General features: G+C 39.0%; 1 protein-coding gene across 9 annotated transcripts in view; it reads left to right on the forward strand.

The window, feature by feature from the left end:
• The window catches only part of C2H1orf226 (chromosome 2 C1orf226 homolog), a 420,186-nt gene that overhangs the window by 202,192 nt on the left and 196,998 nt on the right, over positions 1-20,996 (forward strand). For 2 of the 9 annotated variants that reach the window (XM_056815454.1, XM_056815457.1), the window contains exons 1-2: positions 9,553-9,663; positions 11,585-11,773. The exons of 2 other annotated variants lie outside the window; for them this stretch is intronic. Coding sequence is in view for 2 of the 7 variants with exons in the window: in XM_056815452.1 (XP_056671430.1) it covers positions 9,593-9,663 (71 nt within the window). In the remaining 5 variants the exon portion in view is untranslated. Of the gene's footprint in view, positions 1-9,469; positions 9,493-9,531; positions 9,664-11,584; positions 11,774-20,996 lie in introns of those variants that run through there. 5 more of the 9 variants (XM_007480660.2, XM_056815455.1, XM_056815458.1 and 2 more) reach the window with 4 other exon arrangements.

The following is a 20,996-nucleotide window of genomic DNA, read 5'->3' on the forward strand; positions in this document are numbered from 1 at the left end:
TTGCTGTCAAGCCTGAAGTCCCTCAACCATGTAACTACCCCGGAAGGCCTTTTAACTCGAAAATTTAGCTTGAGGGCAAACAGGGCAAAAATCAATCTAATCAAAAGTCTGGAATTAAGACTGTTCAATTAAGCTATAATTAAAAATAGCTATAAGAGAAGTCTATACTTGGCTATACAAAGAATTGTTTACTTGAAAAAAAAAATCAGCCTAACTATATTGCCCTTTAAAGATTTTCCTACCTGATTTATTAAATAATGTTCGGTGAGTTTAGATGCTTTAATAGAATTATATTTTTTAAAATGAGGCCTGGAAAATTCATGGCTGAAATTTGGTTCTCTGGTCAGTCATGTTCTTCAGGGTTCTGGCTTTGGAGCTTTTTTTTATCAGATGGAAGAAAACATAAGAGGAAAAAAGAAAAAAACAGACTTCAGTGGAAGGTTCCCATATTTGGCATGTGCCAGCAAATTGTAAAAAGATCATGGAACTGGAGGGCTGGAAAGACCCTTAGAGATAATACAGTCTAACCCCTTTGTTTTACAGATGAGGTGAGTCTGATCCCAAGAGGTAGAAGGATTTAAACAGGTTTTTAAATTTATAATCCAGCGTTATTTCTACTACAATATGTTATCCCTATTAAAGTAAAATATAGGACTTGCTAAAAGTATGTTTTTCCATTTGTGGCTGCAGGGTGACAGATTTAACAAAGGTATGACTTTGTGTTTCAAGGCACAGTGGATAGAGCGCCAGGTCTGGAGTCAGGAAGATCTGTGTTTACATGTGACACATTATTGACTATATGACATTGGGTAAGTCACTTAACTTCTGTTTGCCTCAGTTCTTAACTATAAAATGGGGACAATAACAACACCTACCTCCCACACTTGTGTGGTCATTTAATCATTTCTTTGTGACCGCATTTGGAGTTTTCTTGGCAAATATACTGGAGTGGTTTGCCATTTCCTTCTCCAGCTCCTTTTGCAGATGAGGAACTGAGGCAAACAGGGTTAAATGACTTGCCCAGGATTACATAGCTAGTAAGTGCCTGAGGCCGGCTTTGAATTCAGGAAGATGAATCTTTTTGACTCTGGGATTGGCGCTCATACCACTGTGCCACCTAGTTGCCCTAAGCTTCTAGTGAGGATCAAGTAAGATATTTATAAAAAAAGCGTAAGGCACAGTGTCTGACACGTACAATATAAAGGCTCAGTTGCTTCCTCTTATTCTCCTATCTGCCAACTTCATTAATAATACAATTAAATGAGATTGCATCAATTAAGCACTATGAAAATCTTCATTTAAAAATCTTTTATTTTTTCCTTAATTACACAAAAGAACAATTTTTAACATTTAAAAAAAAATGAATTCTATTCTCCTTTCTCTTCCTCCCGCCTCCCCGAGATGGTAAGTAGTCCGATATAGATTTTGCACAGCACTCAGCAAATCTTAAAGCACTCCATAAATGCTAGATATTGTTATTGTTACTGCTGGTGATTACATTGGCATTGATTAGTTCAGTAATTCACATTTATATTTTGAACTTAAAGTGCATTTTCCATTTGTGGCTGCAAGGTAGCAGATTTAAGAGCAGAGGTGGCTGTGTTTCAAGGCAGCTGGGGAAGATCTGGAGCCATTTAAAAAAAAGTATTATGAAGAACTTTGCTCATAGTGGCACTGTGGGGTAGGTATATGGTCATATTTAGATTTAGAGCTGGAAGGGACCTTTGAGGACCATTTACAGACAAAGGAAATGATTTGTCTAAGGTCATGCAGATTGTGTCAGAGGTAGATTTTCACCATAGAACTTCTGACTCAAAGTTAGAGCCTTTCCATTAGTGTTATGTTAATACACATATTCCTATCTATACTCTTCAGATGAGCAAACCAAGGTTGAGAGAATCAGGAAAAATCATCCAAGAGAAAAATATAATCAGATATACTGAAGCTGCAAGGGATTTACCCTTATTCTTACAATTTTTAAGTGCTGCAAAGAAGATTTGAACCTGATACATTCTTTCTTTTTCTCAATTTCCTTCCCTTCCCTTTCCTTCCCTCACAACATTGATTCTAAAGCAGAAGAGTAGTAAGGGCTAGGCAATGAGGGTTAAATGACTTGCCCAGGGTCACACAGCTAGGAAGTGTATCTAAGGCCAGATTTGAAACCAGGACCTCTAATCTCTAAGCTTGGTTCTCAGTCCACTGAATTATCCAGTTGCCCCTCCAGGATGCTTCCTACTAACTGTGCAGTGCTACTTCCAAAGGTTAACCTCTACTTCTGTTCCTAGAAGTCTATGGAAACAGTTGTTAATCCTTGTATCCCACACTTTCTATTCATGAATTCAAATGTTTGGCAGAGTCACCAATTGATAATGAGCAGCCCTTTGCAAGCCCTGCACCATGCATCCATTGATAGCCTAGTGATTTGACCAAAAAACAAAACTAAAACTAAAACTAAAAACAAAAACAAAAAAGAGAATCAATCCTCTCACTTCCAATCAGGCATTGAATGGCAGCTGAGTCTGATGAGCAAGGATTCTTCCAGGAATGGAAGTGAGCAGAGTTAATTTCTAGAGGCACTTTCTGAGAACCAAAGTCTATTGTTGGCTATAGCTGACTATTCTTGATAATCACATTCTTCCCTCTCAGGATGAGGATTTTTCTTTGGTAAAGAAAGCAAGATGTAAAAGAGGACATTCAAGAATTGAACCTCTTGAGCTTCCTTGAAAGCTCAGCTCTGGTACCACTCCCTCTAGGCAGCCTTTCCTGCTCTTGCCTCATCTCTGGCTGTTAGCATTCTCTTCTCTCTTCCATGGTTTTATAATTTATTAACTGTATTTAGTCATTTTCAGTTGTGTCTGACTCTTCATGACCCCATTTGGGATTTTCTTGGCAAAGATACCAGGATGATTTACCGTTTTTTTCTCCAGCCCATTTTACAGATGAGGAAATGGAGTCAAACAGGGTGAAGTGGTTTGCCCAGGGTCACACAGCTAGTAAGTGCTTGAGCCCCAATTTGAAATCAGGAAGATGCTCTGTTCACTGAGTTGCCTAGCTGCCCTAATTATCTCTATACAGATGAGAATGTAAGATCCTTTAAGACAGGGTCTGCTGGGCCCATATAGAAGGTTAAAAAATACTTACTGAAATTTAATTCTCTGAGTGAGAGCAATACACAGAAACCCAGAATGCTAGAGCAGGCAAGGACCTTAGTGACCTTCTAGATCAAACTTTTCTTTTTACAGATGAGGAAACTGAAACCAATGAGGTAATGATATACTCAAGGCAATAGAGCTGATAAATTGCAGAACCAGGATTTAAACTCCAAGTTTCTGGGTCTTTTGTTTTCAAGGCTCAGCATGTTTTATTTGTTTGTTTGTTTGTTTGTTTATTTTTATGCTTAGCTCAGAACCAGACCCTTGAGAATAGGAGGACAGAGAAAAAGTCCATGGTTCTTCAGCCAGTCAAGTCCAGGGCCTCCTTCTCAGGTTTTTAAGGACATAAAATAAAATACATGGGATTACAAAGGAAAGCAATTATATTGAAATAAAGATGTAATTTTCTTCTCGTCCAAAGTCATGGACCCCAGGGGTTAAGAACACTTGATGTAGTAGAGAGGAATGTTGCACAAAAATACAATATAAATATGAATTCTTAGTCTTATTTCTCTAGAGGGCTTCAAATGATTAGGAGCTTCCTTATTTCCCAAAGGTAGTCCATCCCACTTGGAATTATCTAATTGTGAGGAAGCCCCTTATATCCAAGCAAAATCTGTCTCCTTGTACTGTATCCTTAGATGAGGAGAGCATTATGTTCCCTGTTCTTAGAAGTCTTATTAGTGGGGTCAGAAGTGGACAATCTAGTTTACATCTCCCTGGAACCTCTCAGTATCTTTAGTTTTAAAACAAGGGTCTCTCGTTCTAGGTCTAACATTCTGTGGTGGTTCTCTGACTTTAGAAATTGAGGAAAATCACTTTTGTTCACTGAGTAGAAGTCGGATGGAGTAGGGAGAGACTTAGAGCAAGGAGCCCACTGAGAGCCTATTGCAATAGAGCTGATGTGAGATGAGAAGAGCTTATACCAAGATGGTGGCTGTAAGTAGAAAGAAGGGGACAGGAGAAGAGATTTTGTCAAGTTAAAAATGGCAAGATTTGAGAGCAGATTAGACATGTGGTGTGCTTGGGAGTGAAAAGTCAAAAGGGGACACCTTGGCTTTGAGTCCAGGTGAGTGAAAGGATGCTGATACCCTACACAGTAATAGAAGAGTTGGGAATAGGGAAGAATTTGAGGGGAAAGATAGAAAGCAGCAGAAGCAGAATTCTAGTCGAGAACCTCTGACTCCAAGGGCTAATGCTGCCTCCCTTTAAAGAACTGCCCTGATATTAATTTGATCCAGTCTAACATTTTTAGCCAAGGGAGAACCCACCCCAAGAAAGACTTGAGAGGCTAAGCACCATCTGTCTTCCTTGAATGTTTTCAGGAAGAACTATAATGGAGCCTCTTTCAGCTGAGAGTAGTATTATCCAAGATGGATGAAGACAAAGCCAGATTGCTACTGATTTATTTGGGAGGAAGGCATGAGGCGGAAGAAGGAGGGGTGCACTAGCCAAGTCCTATACAAGCAAGCAGAGTAAATGAAACAGATTTTTAATGAGGTACCAGGCAGTAACCAGAGCCCCAGGGTGTTGTAAACAGGTTAGAGATAGCATCTGAAAAGTATCTCTGTGAAAAATGAAATTCTGCTGGTGTTGGGGATTTTAATTCGGTTCTCTCCTTGGAAATCACTCCCTTCTTCATAACACAGTGCCATTAAGAGCCCTGAACTGTGAAGCTTTAGTCCCTCCCTACTTCAAATGTATATTTATAGCCCTTACGATAGTGTTGATATACTTTACCTTTAAAGACAAATGGAAGTGGCAAGTTCTCTAATCTCAGCACTTTAGCAAAGGCTACCATATTGAATCATGTGCCAAGGGCTAACTTCCTCCCATGAGGACTTCCTGCCTACCGGTTTATGAGAGAAGGGCTACTTTCTCCTATCCCTCTTTCCAAAAAGACTCAGACTCACTTAAATCTATGTGACCTTGGGTAGGACAACCAAGTTCTTGAAGCCTCAATTTCTTCATCTGTAAAATGAGAGGGTTGATTAGATGACTTCTTTAAGGCCCCATCCACCTCTAACCTTATTATCTTATAACTCTAAGGTCAGACTCATCTGCCTTGGCCCTAGAGGGAAGAACTGGACCCACTCAATAGAAGCTACAAGGAGCCATATTTTGGGCTCAATATACGGAAAAACTTTCCAATAATCAGTATTCTAAAAGTAAAAAAAAGATCATCAAGCCCATGTCCTTTTTCTTACAGATGACAAATGGGGCTTCAGAGACTTTCAGTGACATTGCCCAGGGTAACAACTAGTAATATGTGAAGATCTGAATTCAAATTTTTCTGATTCCAAGACCAGTGCCATTTATTAGGCAATGATTTCTGGGATCCCTTCCAAATCTATGATTCTAGGAATACTCTATTCACCTTTGACTGCTGTCGTATGTCATACATAATGAAATTTGCTACTTAATAAATTCATGTGAGCTTTTAATACTGCATAATCATTTAAACAATAATACAAAAATGCATTTACTCTGCTTAACAGAGAATTCATGGCATAGTAAATGCTAAAAGGAACTCAGCAACTGTTTTGTACCCTCTTACTTTCTGTAAGCCATTCAGTGCTTATTTGAGCACTTTCTGAAGTACTCTTCTAAGCTTTGAATGCTTAGATACAAAGAGGGTGAATAATAATAGCTTAGGGTTGGATTTTATTTTTTTATTTTTGCTTTCTAAAAAAAAAAAAAGAATCCTAGAACTGTAAGGTTCCATAGCTAGTGAATATCAGAATGAGAAACCCTAGGTCTTCAGGATCCAAGTTCAGTTATTTATTCCTTTATAGTAGGTTGCCTCTAATCATCTCTACTTTTAAGAAGAAGCAATATGAAATGAGGGAAAATATTTGTTGTTGTTCAGTCTTTTCAGTCCTGTCCAACTCTTCATGATTCTATTCTGGGCTTTCTTGGCAAAGATACTAGAGTGGTTTGCCATTTTCTTCTCCAGTTCATTTTAAAGGTGAGGAAACCAAAGCAAACAGTAGTAAGTGGCTTTTTGCCCAGGGTCACATAGTTAGGAAGTGTCTGAGGTCAAATTTGAACTCGGGTCCTCCTGACTCAAACACTGGCACTCTTTCCACTATCCCACTTAGCTGCCTTTCTAGTTCCCTCCTTCTGTTAAGTATTTCCTTCTTACCCTATGTACACACACACACACACACACACACACACACACACACACACACACACACACACACACACACGCTTGTTCTCTCTCCCATTGGATTGTGGTCTCTTTGAGGCTAGGAATTCTGCCTCTGCTTCTCTTTGTACCAATAATGATTAGCCCACTGCCTGGCACATTGTAGGCACTTAATAAATGTTTACTGGTATAAACAATTATTTATAAACAAGTCATATGTAGAATAAATGGAAATAGTCTCAGAGGAAAGGTTCTAGTATTAGGAGAGGTTGGGAAAGACTTCTTGCATAAAGTGGACTTTGAGTCAAGACTGGAGGAAGCCAGGGAAATCCAAGAGCAGATCAAAGGAGGAAGAAGCTTAGGGGACAGCCATAGGAAACGTCCCAAGTCAGAACATAGAGCTGACTGTTCAGGGAAGAGCAAGGAGGATCATAGGATCACGGGGTACGAGAATTGCTTTCTAAGGTGTGGAATAATAACAACAATAGCATTTTATATAGCACTTTAAGGTTTGCAAAGTGCCTTACAAATATTTCATTTGAGCCTCACAACAATCCTGGGAGATAGGGGCTGTTATTACACCTGTTCTAAAGATGAGAAAACTGAGGCAGAAGGAGGTCAAGTGGCACAATTTATAACTGTCTAAAATAGGATTTGAACTCGAGACTTCTTGCCTCCTATCCCAGCTCTTTTAATACACTATCTGCCATTATTATTGCCATTATTTCAAAACCATTAATAGATGTCCTCAATGAGAAATCAAGGTAACAGAATGAATAAAGCCTCTGCCTCTATGGAGATGACAGGTAACTTATTCACTTTCCTCTAAAAGCCTTGTCGTAATAGCTGTGATTAGAATGCATAGGACTTTTCATTTGCTTCTTTCCTCAGGGGGATCATGGGATTAAAAGGCTGTTATCAGAATTGATTTCTCTCTCTTCTGTATGGGTCATTTCATCTTTTCACCTTATCTTTCCCCCTCCTAAATGCAGATTTTTCTCCTTTCTCTTTTCCTTAGCAAAACTGCAATGTTGAGTTTTCCATTGAAGCAAGCACTGCTGAGCATGTCCACAGGAAGTTTCCTTCTTGAGGTCCTTTTCTTACCCTGAATGTCTGTATAGGAAAACCACAGGGATAACCTGATTATAACAGCAACTTAAAAAATGTATTCATTAATTTTTTCAGTTACATGTAGATGGCATTTTTGACAACTGTTTTCTGACATTTTAAGATTCAGATTTTCTCTCTTCCTCTCTTCCCCCACATCCAGGCAGTAAATAGTCTGATATAGGTTATGCCAGGGATAGTTGCAAATTTTGAGGATGGCCAGGGCTGGGCACAGATCCTGGGACTCAGTTTCCTTTTTAAGATCTCTAACTTAATTGAAATATCTTCAGTCCTGGTTCCATGCCCTAAGCCATGGTCTCTCTTGCAGCAAGACCAGCCATGCCATTGAAACCTTGTTACCACTATTTAGACACCCTGAGGATGCTGTTGAAAATATACTTTCTGGGGGCAGCTGGGTAGCTCAGTGGATTAAGAACCAGGCCTAGAGAAGGGATGTCTTGGGTTCAAATCTGACCTACAACACTTCCCAGCTGTGTGACCCTGGGTAAGTCACTTGACCCCCATTGCCTAGTCCTTTTGCCTTGGAATCAATACATAGTATTGATTCCAAGACAGAAGGTAAGGGTTATTAAAAAAAAAGGAAAGCATACTTTTTCTGTGGGTACACATGTGATGAATAAGAATCTTATTATATATATATACTTATGTATCAATAGAAGACTGACAATCTATTTCATCATAAGATAGTGTTACCAAGTCTGCCGTGCCTCAAATTTACTGGGGCCAGGATTCTGGCATCTTTTCATCTTTGAACATAGAATGCCTACAAAGTTCATTATAGAATACTCTATTATATATATATACTATACAGAAAACTATAAGAATAAGTGAAGTTTTGCTTTAGGAAGAATGAGACTTCCTGAGAAATAGCAACACAAAGATGATATGGGAATATGCTTCAAATTGGTAACAAACTTATAGATCTAGTCCAAATTGAACTATCAAGCATGTACATGATTGGGGGAATGGTTATTTCAGGAATGAATAAAATTTGCTTTTGAGATTTTTCAGGATATGTGAACCTGGACAGGACAGTGAAAGCTGTGAATCATAATCAGGATCCAAAGTGGCATTAACAAGTGGGGGAAAATGCACTAAATTTAAAGAGTAGGAATATAATTGGGCTAAATATAAGGTCCTACATTTGGGTTCCAAGAATGTTTAGTGTCACAAATTTAGAATTGGAAAGGATCCTCAGAGATCATTCTAGTCTCTCCAGTTTTCTCATTTTTTTTTAGACTCAATTTATTCTGTGAAAAACTTCTAAGGGTAGAAAAACAAAATGAAAAGTAAATTCTGCCCTCAAGGATCTCATGTATTGCTTTATATGCATTTGCATAAATATAACATTTGTGCAGATACAGAAATACAAGATAAACTTGTGGATGGTTTTAGTAGCAATGGGGGTTATTAGAAAAGGCCTTCCATTGATGGAAGGAAACTGGCATGGGGATATTTTGAGGTAATAAATGTAGTTAATTTATATAATCTACCAGCATCCCTTTCAGTTCCTTGAAGGTAGAGATTCTTTATGCCTGTCTTTGTATCCCTTTATGCTAAGCACAATGCTTGGCACTCAGTAGAGTTTTAAAATGCTTATTGAGGGGCAGTTAAGGTGGCTCAATAGATAAGAGAACCAGGTCTGGAGATGGGACTTCCTGGGTTCAAATCTGGCCTCAGACACTTCCTAGCTATGTGACCCTGGGCAAGTTACTTCCTCTTCATTGCTGAGCCCTTACTACTCTACTGCTGCTTAGTATTAGTTCTAAGACAGGAAATAACAGTTAACATTTTTTAAAATAAAAAATGCTTATTGATTGATTGACTACTGATATGAAACTGATTTATTCTATCTAGTCCTAGAAAGTAGAACTGGAAATCCTTGAGAGATTTTAGGTCAATGTAAATATTTAGATCAATATAATATCCATTATGATTACTTCCTTTAAAATGGAGGGGGGAAGCTTCCAAAGGCTCTCTGGAGGTCTTTAAGTGGACACTGGATGGCTGATGACTTCTTTTTCTCAGGGATGTTGCTGAAAGATTGCAGCTTTGGACTAGGTGACTTCCCTTCCAGTATCCCAAGATTCTATGATTAAGGTTTCCTACCACTTCTGTTCCTTAGTTAGGTGACAGTTAAGGTGGCAGTTGGGACCCTACCATGATTACATCTGTTTGGCTCTCTTCTTTTTTGGGTTTTGGGCAGGCTCCAGGGCCTGATACCCCAGAGAGGTAAGTAATATTCACATTGGGTATTCTTCTCTAGGAAAACTGGCATAGACTACCATGCCCTAGCAACTGCCAAATGTTCAATGTCAGCTTAGCCTACTTGCCAGAGATTGTCCATTCTTGGGGTTGAGGTACTTACTTAGCTCTTTTCCCAAATGCTTTCACTTTTCCGGGGTGCTCTAGGAATAGAAGATTTGTCTTAATGGTTTAAACTTGCTCCATCCAGACCAATGTTCTGTGTTTGAAAGTGTTATCCAGGATTACCCATGGATATGCCTAGCCTTAGTAGGGTTTAAAAATGCTTATTGAGGTGTAGCCAGGGGGCTCAGTAGATAGAGCACAAGGCCTGGAAAGATCAGGGTTCAAATCTGGCCTCAGACATTAACCTAGTTGTGTGATCCTGGGTAAGTCAGTGAACCCCATCTGCCTAGTCCTTGCTACTCTTCTGTCTTAGAATCATTCCAAGACAGTAGATTAAAAAAAAAAGATTTTAAAAAAGAAAGAAAGAAATAATCTAGTTTAACCTCCGTCCCATTTTACAGATGGGAAAAATAAGACCCAGCAAGGTTGTGACTTTTGCAGAACACACAGTGATAAATGGCAGTTGGTTGGCATTTGACCCCAAGTATTCTGTTTCCAAAAGCAATGAATGCTCTGTCCTCTTGGCACCCAGCGCCAAAATGACATGGGCACATGGAGCTCCATTTTGTTTTCAATTTTGCCTACCACAGTGTTTTGCACATAGTATGCTTTTGGTTAGAATTGAAGTGCCTGTGATGCAAACCTTAGAAGTAAGGATATAAAAAAAGTCATTCTAGTTTCTCTTGTCTAGGGTTCATTTGGGGAATCCTCTATCCCTGCTGCCCAGGGCACCTCACTGTGACAACTCTTAAGTCTCATTTCTCACTCCTAATCGTCCCTCGTTTTCAAACCCTTTCAACATTTAGCTGCCTTAAATCAATAAAATTCAATTCAATAAACATATATCAAAAGGCTTGGGTATGCAGAGAACTATGGTGGGGGGGGGAGAGGAAGGAAGGAAGGAAGAAAGAAAGAAAGGAAAGAGGAAGGAAGAATGAAGGAAAGAAGGAAAGAAAACGGAGGAAATAAGGAAGGAAGAGGGGAAGGAAGGAAAGAAGCAAGAAAGGAAGAAGGGATGAAGGGAGGGATTTATTAAGTCCTTACTGATTGGCAGGCATTGTGCTAAAGACCCTTCAGGTACATTTGGGCAAATATAAATGACTGTTTTTGTTTTTGTTTTTTGGTACTCCTCAGATTATAGTCTGAAAGTTCCATCCTCTTTTATGTAATTATGCCTAGGGTATGCTCTCATTCTATCCTTACTTAGAGTATTATCATCTAACTACAGGAACTCAAGAGTTTGAAAGAAACCTTAGAGATCATCTAGTCCAACCTATCCTGCATCTGGGGTCCTAAGACAAGGGTTCAAATTTGGCCTCTTGATACCCATGTGACTTTGGGTGAATTTCGGGAACTTTCTGGTCCTCAGTAGCCTCATCTCTAAAAGAAGAGCATTTGACCAGATCCTATAGGAATTTTCTATATCATATAACCTAGGTTATCCAGCATTGCCTTAGAAGATGTCTAGGGAGGGAGAAACCTATCATTTCTCAAGGCAGAACATTCTGCTTTTGGAACCTTGCAGCCAAGGAAAATCACCTCCCTGAGTTCATATCTAGCCTCAGACACTTATTATCTGTGTGACTCTGGGCAAGCCACTGTAACCCTGTTTGTCTCAGTTTCACAATCTCTAAAATGAACTGGAAGGAAATGGCAAACCATTTCAATGTCCTTGCCAAGAAAACTCCAGATTGGGTCATGAAGAGCCAGACAGGGCTGAATTATAACAACACCATTTTTGCAAATACCTCCTATTACCTATTGTTCTGGTTTTGCCCTATAGGTCCATCATTCTTCCATATAACAGCCCTTCAAATGCTGGAAGACAATTAGCTTCCATCTCAGGTTTTTCTTCTTCAGGCTAAAGAACTCTTCTGTTGGCTTCCTTCTGAAGATACTCCAGTCGAGTTGGACCTGGACATAAGCCGGCCCCTAAGAATCCAATGTCTTGAGACACGGAATTCTGGGTCAGGTCAGACTTACTTTTTGTTGACTCAAAGTAGATAAAGACTTCATGGAGAGAATTTATATTTGGCAAAGGAGCACAAGATGCATCAAAGAGGAGAGTTTTATTAAAAATGTTTGTTTTTCCTTCTCCAACTTTATCTTTTGTTCTCATCATCAAAGTTCAGGCTCTATGTTATAATCCAGAGACATGATTTTGGCCATTTTCCTTTGGGTTTATGGGAATTTTTCACTCTGCTCACTTGAATTTGACCTCAGTCTTAGTCATCATCTCCCCAACAGGTAACTTTTCTTTCTGCCAGGGCTTCATTGTCCAGTGCAGCCACTAATAAGGACCACTCAGAGTGGGTTGGAAGCAGGAAGCGGGGAAACAGGCATCTGGCTGTAATAATGAAACTTTAATAATGCCAGCCTTTGTTGTCCTTCTGAATCTCCTTCTCTTCCTTTCCCACATCAGGAGACCACCACTCCTGGAGGGTTCTAATGAGTGATGTGCAGCAGGTGAGCTGTCTGAGCGGCATTTTTCTCTGGTTTTTCTTGTCTGGTTAGGCTGTTCAAGCCCTTGGAACAGCCTCATCTGGGAGCTTTGAGTAAACAGCTCAGCAAAGAATTGGTGCAGCTACCCCAAGTTCAAAACCTTGGCTGAGTGAGGCTGTTACTTCTCAGCTTGATTAGAAACCAGCAATGATTTTGTGTCAAAGTGATGAAAAGTCAATAGGACATTTGCAAGAATGCACTGGGGCTATTCTGCTTGGTCCTTTTGCCTGGGGCTGGTTTTGGAGGTGAATTTGTCCTCTGATGCTAATTGTCAGTAACTCAGTCATCCTCATCATCTTCCTCTCCCCAGAGAGGCCTGCCTCTAGCCAGGCCATTGGACCACTTCCTGGCTTTTTCCAAATCCTGCTACCTCCTTCAGTCTCCCTTTATGTGTTGTCATTCCCCTTTGAGGCATAAGTTTCTTTAAGCAAGGATTGTCTTTCTTCCTTATGATTGTATCCCATAACATTTAGCCCAGTTCCTGGCACATAGTAAGTCATTAATAAATGTCCTTTCTCCCTCCCTCCCTCTCTCTCTCCATCCTTCCCTCCCTTTTCCTTCCTTCCTTCCTTCCTTCCTTCCTTCCTTCCTTCCTTCCTTCCTTCCTTCCTTCCTTCCTTCCTTCCTTCCTTCCTTCCTTCCTTCGTTCCATCCATCCATCTGTACAATCAGAAGATCAACAAGGAGGGAAATAAAGTTTAGCTTACTTGAGCTGGTCCCCCAAGTGGAAGACTGTCATAGTAGAGGGATGCTCCACTGGGAGAAGGCTTCAGGGTAAATGGTTGTTCTTAGGCAAAGAGATTTAGGTACTTAGGAGGGTTCCATGGTTGGTGCAAAAATCTGAAGAATCAGAAGTACAACCAGGAGAGAAACAAAAGCTCTACTCTATGAGGTCTTTTTCCTGCATCTTTCTTTCAACTTCTAGTCCTAACTTCCCCAACATCCCTGTGCATTAACTTTGATTGTGTTGTCTATATATTTCTATTTTTTGTTTAGTCATTTTCAGTTGTGTCTGAGTCTTCGTGGTCCTATTTGGGGCTTTCTTGTCAGAAATAATAGAGTGGTTTGCCATTTCCTTCTCCAGGTCATTTATAGATGAGGAAACTGAGGCAAACAGGGTTAAGTGACTTGCCCTGGGTCACCCAGCTAGTAAGCATCTGAGGCCAGGTTTGAACTCAGGCCTTCCTGATTCTAGTCTCCATGTTCTATCCACTGTACCACCTAGTTGCCTGTTGCATATATACTAACCAACATATGTATATGGTTGTCCCTATTAAACTATAAGCTTCCTGAGGACAGGGAATGATTCATTCTTATCTCTGTATCCCCAGCAACTAGTACAGTACTTGGTACATAATAGATTTCAGATCTGATTTTGGCTTTGCATCCTTGAACTTGCCCTAAGTCACTTCACTAGTCCCTTTCTTGCCTTCTAGCCCATTGCTCATTCCATTGTAAATGAGCTTCTTTTGGGCCCTGATATCCATCTGTTATTTTTATCATGACAGCCTGAAGGTCCCTTTTCCTCCCCAGGATGGCCCTGCCCAGGATTCTCTGTGCATATTCCAATAGCCCTGCGTGGTAGAGAGACCGAGTATACTCTTCTTGTCCTTCTCACCCTCCTTCCTCTTGTCATACAACAAAACAAAACAAAAAATAACCCTCCCAATTTGGGCCTATTGTTCTCTTTCTTCCTTTTTTTTCTGTTTTTGTTGTCTACGGATACAGCCCACTATAAATCTTCCCACACATGTTTGCATGCAGAGCCCCTTGCCTGCTGAAAGATGCTGGCTCAATTCCGACTTCCTTCCTAAATGCTTTCTTCCTTCTTCTAGGTGTAAAGTGGAGAGCTCCTTGACCTGTCTTCATCCCCAGGAGTGGGAATAACTCTCATGTCTTTGTTTTCCCTTTAAGAGCTATCCCCAAATACCTCATTGACAACTCTGTTCTGTTTCTTGAGTTACAATTTAAACCTCTTTGGTGCTCAGAGCTGGTGATGCTACCTCAACATTACAAGAGTAGGTATTCTATGACTTCCCAATGTTTTCATAATAGCTTTCTTCCCAGACTCTCTTCTCTTGTTTAGGATGCACCCAGGATTCAAATTTTAACCAGGTACACATAACAGAAGAGACAGCCAGGGAGTTAGAAAAAATATAACCTTTACTGATGAAAGAGATCTAGTGCCTTTTATTTGGAAGCAACACTAATAAATGTTTTTGGTATTTAATTCTGGAAGATGTGTTGAGGTCTTTGAAAAATATGAGACGATTTGGTAAAATGGAAAGCATACTGAATTTGAAGTCAAAATATCTGACCTGAGTCTCTAGTTCTGCCTGCTCCCCATACAGACCTGTTGGTTTTCTATGTAGAAATATTTCCTTTAGTTTCTGTACTTTCCCCCCTTAGTTTGTTTTTGTTACTTTGATCAAGTCACATTTTCTTTTGGATCTTGGTTTTCTTTTGCTGTAAAAGGAAGACTTTGGACTTACTGGCCTCTAAGTTTCCTTCATTTCAGAGACTATAAATCCTTTTTTAAAAAATGTATTTTAATGATATTTGCTTTTATATCACTAACATTTCCTAATTTAACCTCCTCTTCACTCTTCCCAAAAAACCACTTCTTATAACAAAAGGGAAAAAAGATATCTATCAAATTCTGTCCTATGTTGAAAAAGTCTTGATAGGGTAGTTCCAAAGGAGTCCCTCATCTATGATCTCCCACCTCTGTAAAGAATTGCATTGAGCATCTTTTTATGTCTCTTACTTGGGGCTATGGTTGGGCATAATGATTCTGTAACATTTGTTTTTTGATTGCTTCCTTCTTTCCATTTACATTGTTGTAGTCACTGTCTATATTGTTTTCCTGGTTCTGCTAACTTCCCTATGAATCAGTTCACGTTAAGTGTTTCTGTGCTTCTCACAATTCTTCCTATTCATCCTTTCTTACAGGACAGTGACCTTCCAATACATTCACCTACCCGTTAGTTTATTGAACCCCTCCCCAATTAATAGATATCTGCTCCAAGTTTGTGACTCTATACATTAGAAGACAGAGATTTGTCTTCTCTGCTGTGCTGGTGATTTACTTTATGGAGTTGGACCAGCCTTGAAATCAACTGCTATTTTCTCATCAGTTCACTGGGAGAATAGTTCCTTTTTGAGTACTTCAAGTTGGTGTCATTACTGACAATGTCAGTTAATAAATGTTTGGACTAGTAACCATTTTTATCTGAATAACCTATTATCTGAAGCCATGGTTGTCAATATTGAAATGAGAGGCAAAGTGCTTGTGGGACCTAGGGTAGATTTGGGAGCATGCCAACCCCCCATATTTAAGAGGATAGAGAATTGGTTATATTTTGTTCTGTTATTTCAGTTGTATCAGACTCTTCATGACTCCATTTGGGGTTTTCTAGTTAAAGATGCTGGAGTGGATTGTCATTTCCTTTTCCAGGTTATTTTACAGATGAAGAAACTGAGGCAAACAGGATTCAGTCACTTGCCTAGGATCTCTGTCTGAGGCCAGATTTGTATTCATGTCTTCCTGATTCCAAACTTGGTGCTCTATCCACAGCACCACCTAGCTGCCCAGAATTGGTTATACCTACAATTTAAAAGGAACCATTTGGCTGAATACTTTAAAAATATTTAATCAATATAGTAGTTAGAGCTTCTTCCCCAAATTCCTCCCCTTTCCTCATTGCTTCTCTATCCCCAACATTGTCTTTCTACCCAAGTAAATAATAGATTAGGTAGAGAATGAGGAAGGAGAGACTGGTGAACTCCATTCTGCATAGTTCCAGGAACATTAGACTTTGCATTCTTCATTGCTGAATGGAATGCAGTTCGGAAGACCCGAGTTCTAATATTGCCTTGAGTACTTATGACTTAAGGGACCTTGGGTCACACTTAACGCTGGCTGCCTCAGTTTTCCAATTTGTAAAATGGGGATGATAGTTGACCCTACTTCCTCAGGTTGTTGTGAGCATAAAAGGAGATAAGGTATATATATATGCTATTTAAATATTAGTTATTAGCTATTATAAGGGAAGAGGACTTGGTACACATTTATCTTTGTCCATCATTTGCATTTTGCACCAGACCTCTTGGAGATTTCATTGCTGATTTTGGAGGTTATGATTATGATAAGGGAGATGTACATATGCATATGTAAGTGTATGTATTTATATCTATATACATACACACATGTGTAGGTATTTATCTTTATAGATGTACATATAGGTATCTACAGATACCATATATGTATATATGTACACGTGTGTGCATGCTCACATATATACTCCCTGAACTTGTCTTGGACTTAGTGGAAAGCTTCCAGGATATGATGGTAGGTCTTCTACAAAAGATTCTGGGAATCCATGGACAAGAATCAAACAGAATGAGAAGGCAACCATCTGATGAAAGATACTAAACTAAATCTAGTATCATAGGATCATAACTTTGGAGCTGCAATGGATCTTAGATTCACCTAGTCTAATCCCTTTGTTTTACATATGGGGAAACTGAGTTCCAAAGAAGTTAAATGACTCATCCAAGGTCTCCAAGGTAATTAAAAAAGTGGTAGAATTAGAATTTAAACCTAATATTCTGGCTCCATATGTATCACATTTTCTCACTGTGCCACAATTACTGCTACAATATTCAGATCTGTTGATTTGGCTTATAGAGGCCATAATTATTATCTGAGATATTAGCTTCATCCCCAAGGAAATGGTTTTCATGCTGCTCTGATGGGCAATTTCCCCAGTGTTGATTCTGTCACCTTGGAAACAGAACAGTCTGAGGTCAACAATAACTCATAAAATCTCTGATGTACATAATCATATCTCTGTTACCCAGAAGTATGGATGACTTTACTCCCATTAAAGCTTTTAGTAAACCTTAAAGCATTTTATATATTATACAGCACTATTATAATTATTATCTCATTGATTTTCTTCTCAGATGACTGATAGTAATTCCTGTTGACTTGAGGTGTGGAGTTTGCCACTTAATTGAAAGGGAGATTTGGATATGGCACTTAAGGGCCTAAATAAATAACTTCTTCAATTATTCTTCCCCAAATCCCTCCTCTTTCCTCAATGCCTCCCCATTCCCAACATTGTCTTCCTACCCAAGTAAATAATAGATCAGGTAGAGAATGAGGAAGGAGAGCCTGGCTAACTCCATTCTGGATTATTCTATGATTCTTAATTTTGCATTCTTTGTTGCCAAGTGGATTATGGAGGGAAATTCATTAGTCACTAATTAAAAAAATAAAACTCACAGGATCATGACTTTAGGGCTAGTAGGGACATCAACAGTTAACTAGTCAAACTCCCTCATTTTATAGAGGAGGAAATTGAGGTCTAGAGAAGTTAGGAAAGTGACTTTGCCTAATGTCGCCAAGATGGTAAGTGACAGGGTAGAAATTAGATCCTTTGACATCAAACCTACCATTTTGTTCACTATATCTTGTTGTCTCCCTTTCTAGAAAAACTAGTTTCAAGCCTATTTTTTTTTAACCTCAATCCCCAATATCTGTCAGCTTTGTTTATTTAGGATATGTTTCTGGCTCCTAAAAGTGGAATGTACCCCCAAATTCTGATTAATTGAAAGTTTTGATTCATTAAGGTTTCATACTCTAAAATGATCTTAGATTTTCCATTGTGTTGGCCTTCCTAAACAAAGTCTTCTCCAGTAAACATGGGCAATGAAGAGTCCATTAGCTCTACAAGTTGGATACAAATGAAAGCATATCTTTTTAAATGAAAACTACCCCATCTACCAGTCTAAGCAGAATAGCCACCAAGCAAAAGAATAGAGCTGAAAACACTTAAAACCTTTAAATGCTTTATACAGCCAACAAAAATCCATTAAAGTCTTATTGCTCATCAGGCACCGTGTTAGGTGGTGACGATACAAGAACAAAAATGAAATAATCCTTGTTGTTGAAGAGTTTATGCTCCGTTGGAGAATACAACAGGAATCCACATAAGTACATATACAAATACAAATACATATACATATACAAATACAAAATAGTCAATCAATGAGCATCCATTAAGTACCTATGGATCCTTAATTTTATTATGTTTTATACTATATTATACATAATACATAATATTTAATATACTTAGATTAATATAACTATATTATTATACCTAACTTTTAATTATTATATTTATATTACAGCAACCATTTATATTTATATAATTATAAAAATAATATCAATAATGTATTCTAGTTAACATTCTATTTAATTATTATAAGTAAGCAAGCTTTGAGGACATAAATTAGAGGTAAAGCAACTTCTGCTTTCAAATAGCTAAAGTAAATTTCAAATTTCTAAGGTAACCATAAGGTATATCATATCATTTTTTTTTTCTGATGGAGTTATGGAGGCATTGGCATCTGGAGAATGGGAGAGGACAGGAGAAAGTTTATGTAAGAAGAGCTCTGAAAGACAAGTTAGGGGTTCTTAGATTTGGCTATAAGGGTGAAGTATGTTGTAAGTGTTTGAAGAAAGCTTCTATGAGCCAAGGCATAGAAATAGGATTTAAAGGGTCACCTTTGGAAACACTAAGTTGGCTCTTATTTAGACAAAAATCAAGATGGGGAGTCATGTACAGTCATCCTGGAAAGGCAACCTGGATCCAAATGGCATCCAAATGCCAAAAGCATTTCATTTTGATCCTGTCAGTAATAGGGAGCCACTGGAGCTTTTGGAGCAGGGGAGTGAGAAAAGCAAAGGTGGTCCCCCTGCTTTCAAGAAGCTTACATTCTACTGGAGGGATGTAATGTATAAATAGATTGATATCTTTATGACTATTCAAGGGACCGAATGGAAGGGGTGAGAATAATAACATTAAGGTAAAGTTTTTCTCATTATTTTTGCTCCCAACAGCCTGCTTGGTCTTATGTTAGAAATGGGCATCCAATATTTTGCCACTTTTCCTAGCTGGCTAAGCAATCCTTTTTCGTGTTGAGTATAATGGCTCTGCAGGGTTAAAAACATCCTAATAGGGAGAATGCTCATTATTTGACTGTACTGCTGCTTTTAATAAAGGTTGCTCTGACAGACAGAGGCAGTACTTTCCTCTTAACAGTCTCCCCTAATTGAGTTCTGCCTTCGGCATAAAGCTTGAGAGAGCAATGTTACTGTTCAGTCGTTTTTCAGTCATGTCTGACTCTTTAGGCATTGTACTAGATGATGAGGATAACCCCCATTTGGGGTTTTCTTGGCAAAGATACTAGAGTGGTTTATCATTTCCTTCTCCAGCATATTTTACAGATGAGGAAACTGAGGCAAATAGGGTCACATAGCTAATAAGGGTCTCAGGCCAGATTTGAACTTGAGGAGATGAGTCTTTCTCACTTCAGGTCTGGCATTTTATCCAATGAGCCACCTAGCCACCCCACTGAGAGAATAGTAAGGGGAAGGAAAGGTAAATGGGGTAAACTGGAGGAGCAAAGGGGAGGAATATTGACTGGGGTAAACTGGAGGAGCAAAGGGGAGGAATATTGACTGGGGTAAACTGGAGGAGCAAAGGGGAGGAAAATTCTCTGACTCTAGGTCCTGATGTCCATGATGAGTTTTGCCCTCTTTTATACCTGCCTCTAGGTAATGCTCTTAGAATGAATCTCCTCCCATGAATCTATGTGTGAAATGATGGTCTTTAAATAAGAGACACGGATGTTAGCATCAAGAAACTGTCAAAATTAGTTCCTCAGAGTGGATTTGGTTGTATCAAACATTGGTTTGACTTCATTGGACCATGACTTGGAGCTTGGAAACTCCTTTGTTGTAATTAGTGAAGGTATTTTTTTAAAATGGAATTTGATTTTCAGGTCTAAAAACCTGTCTGGGTCACTCCACAAAATGGAAGCTCCAAGAGGGACTTGCTATTGGAGAAGGGGACAGACCTCACAGAGGGGATGTTCTAAGCTGAAAGGGCCACAAGCTAAGTAGATGTTCAAGGCTGAGGACGTCTTCAGGGGCTAAAGGACATTCCAGTATAAAATGACTTGATTTTGAAATCTGAAAGCCAGGAAACAAGAATAAGAGAGATGGCCAGTATGAGCTCCTCCATAAAATGGAGGCTTGACGCTCCAGGAGGAGTTAATAGAAAGATGCAGGCAACATGATACTACAGTTGGGAGAGTTGGAATTGATTGAAAGGCCAAACCCAAAGTTTTGTCATTAATGTTTCAATGTTTGCTTGGAAGACGGTCTCCACTGGAATGGGACCAGTGCTTAGCTGTGATCTGCTTTCTGCTGTTTGATATTTTTATCAATAGCTTAGATCCGGACTGAGATAACATACTTATCAGGTTTATAGATAACACTGAGCCTCAAGGGATAACTAACACACTGGATGAAAGAATCAGATTCCAAGAGATCTTAACAGATCTTAAGGAACATGAAGATGAATCTAATTAGATGAAATTCAATAATGATGATTTATAAAGTTTTAAATTTTCAGAGTCGATTGGGGGGGGCACATTTGTGAGAAGATGGTTGAATAGACAGCATTTTGTCTGGGGGAAAAAAAACCTAAGGGTTTATGGACTACAAATCCATTATGAATATACTATTAAAAAGCTAATGCAATCTTGGGCTATTCTAGGAGTGGCATAATGTCCGAGATTGGGGAAGCTCCCATCCAACCTTACTGTTCCTTGGTCTG

Source organism: Monodelphis domestica, chromosome 2 (genome assembly GCF_027887165.1).
Source record: "Monodelphis domestica isolate mMonDom1 chromosome 2, mMonDom1.pri, whole genome shotgun sequence".
Classification (NCBI taxonomy): domain Eukaryota; kingdom Metazoa; phylum Chordata; class Mammalia; order Didelphimorphia; family Didelphidae; genus Monodelphis; species Monodelphis domestica.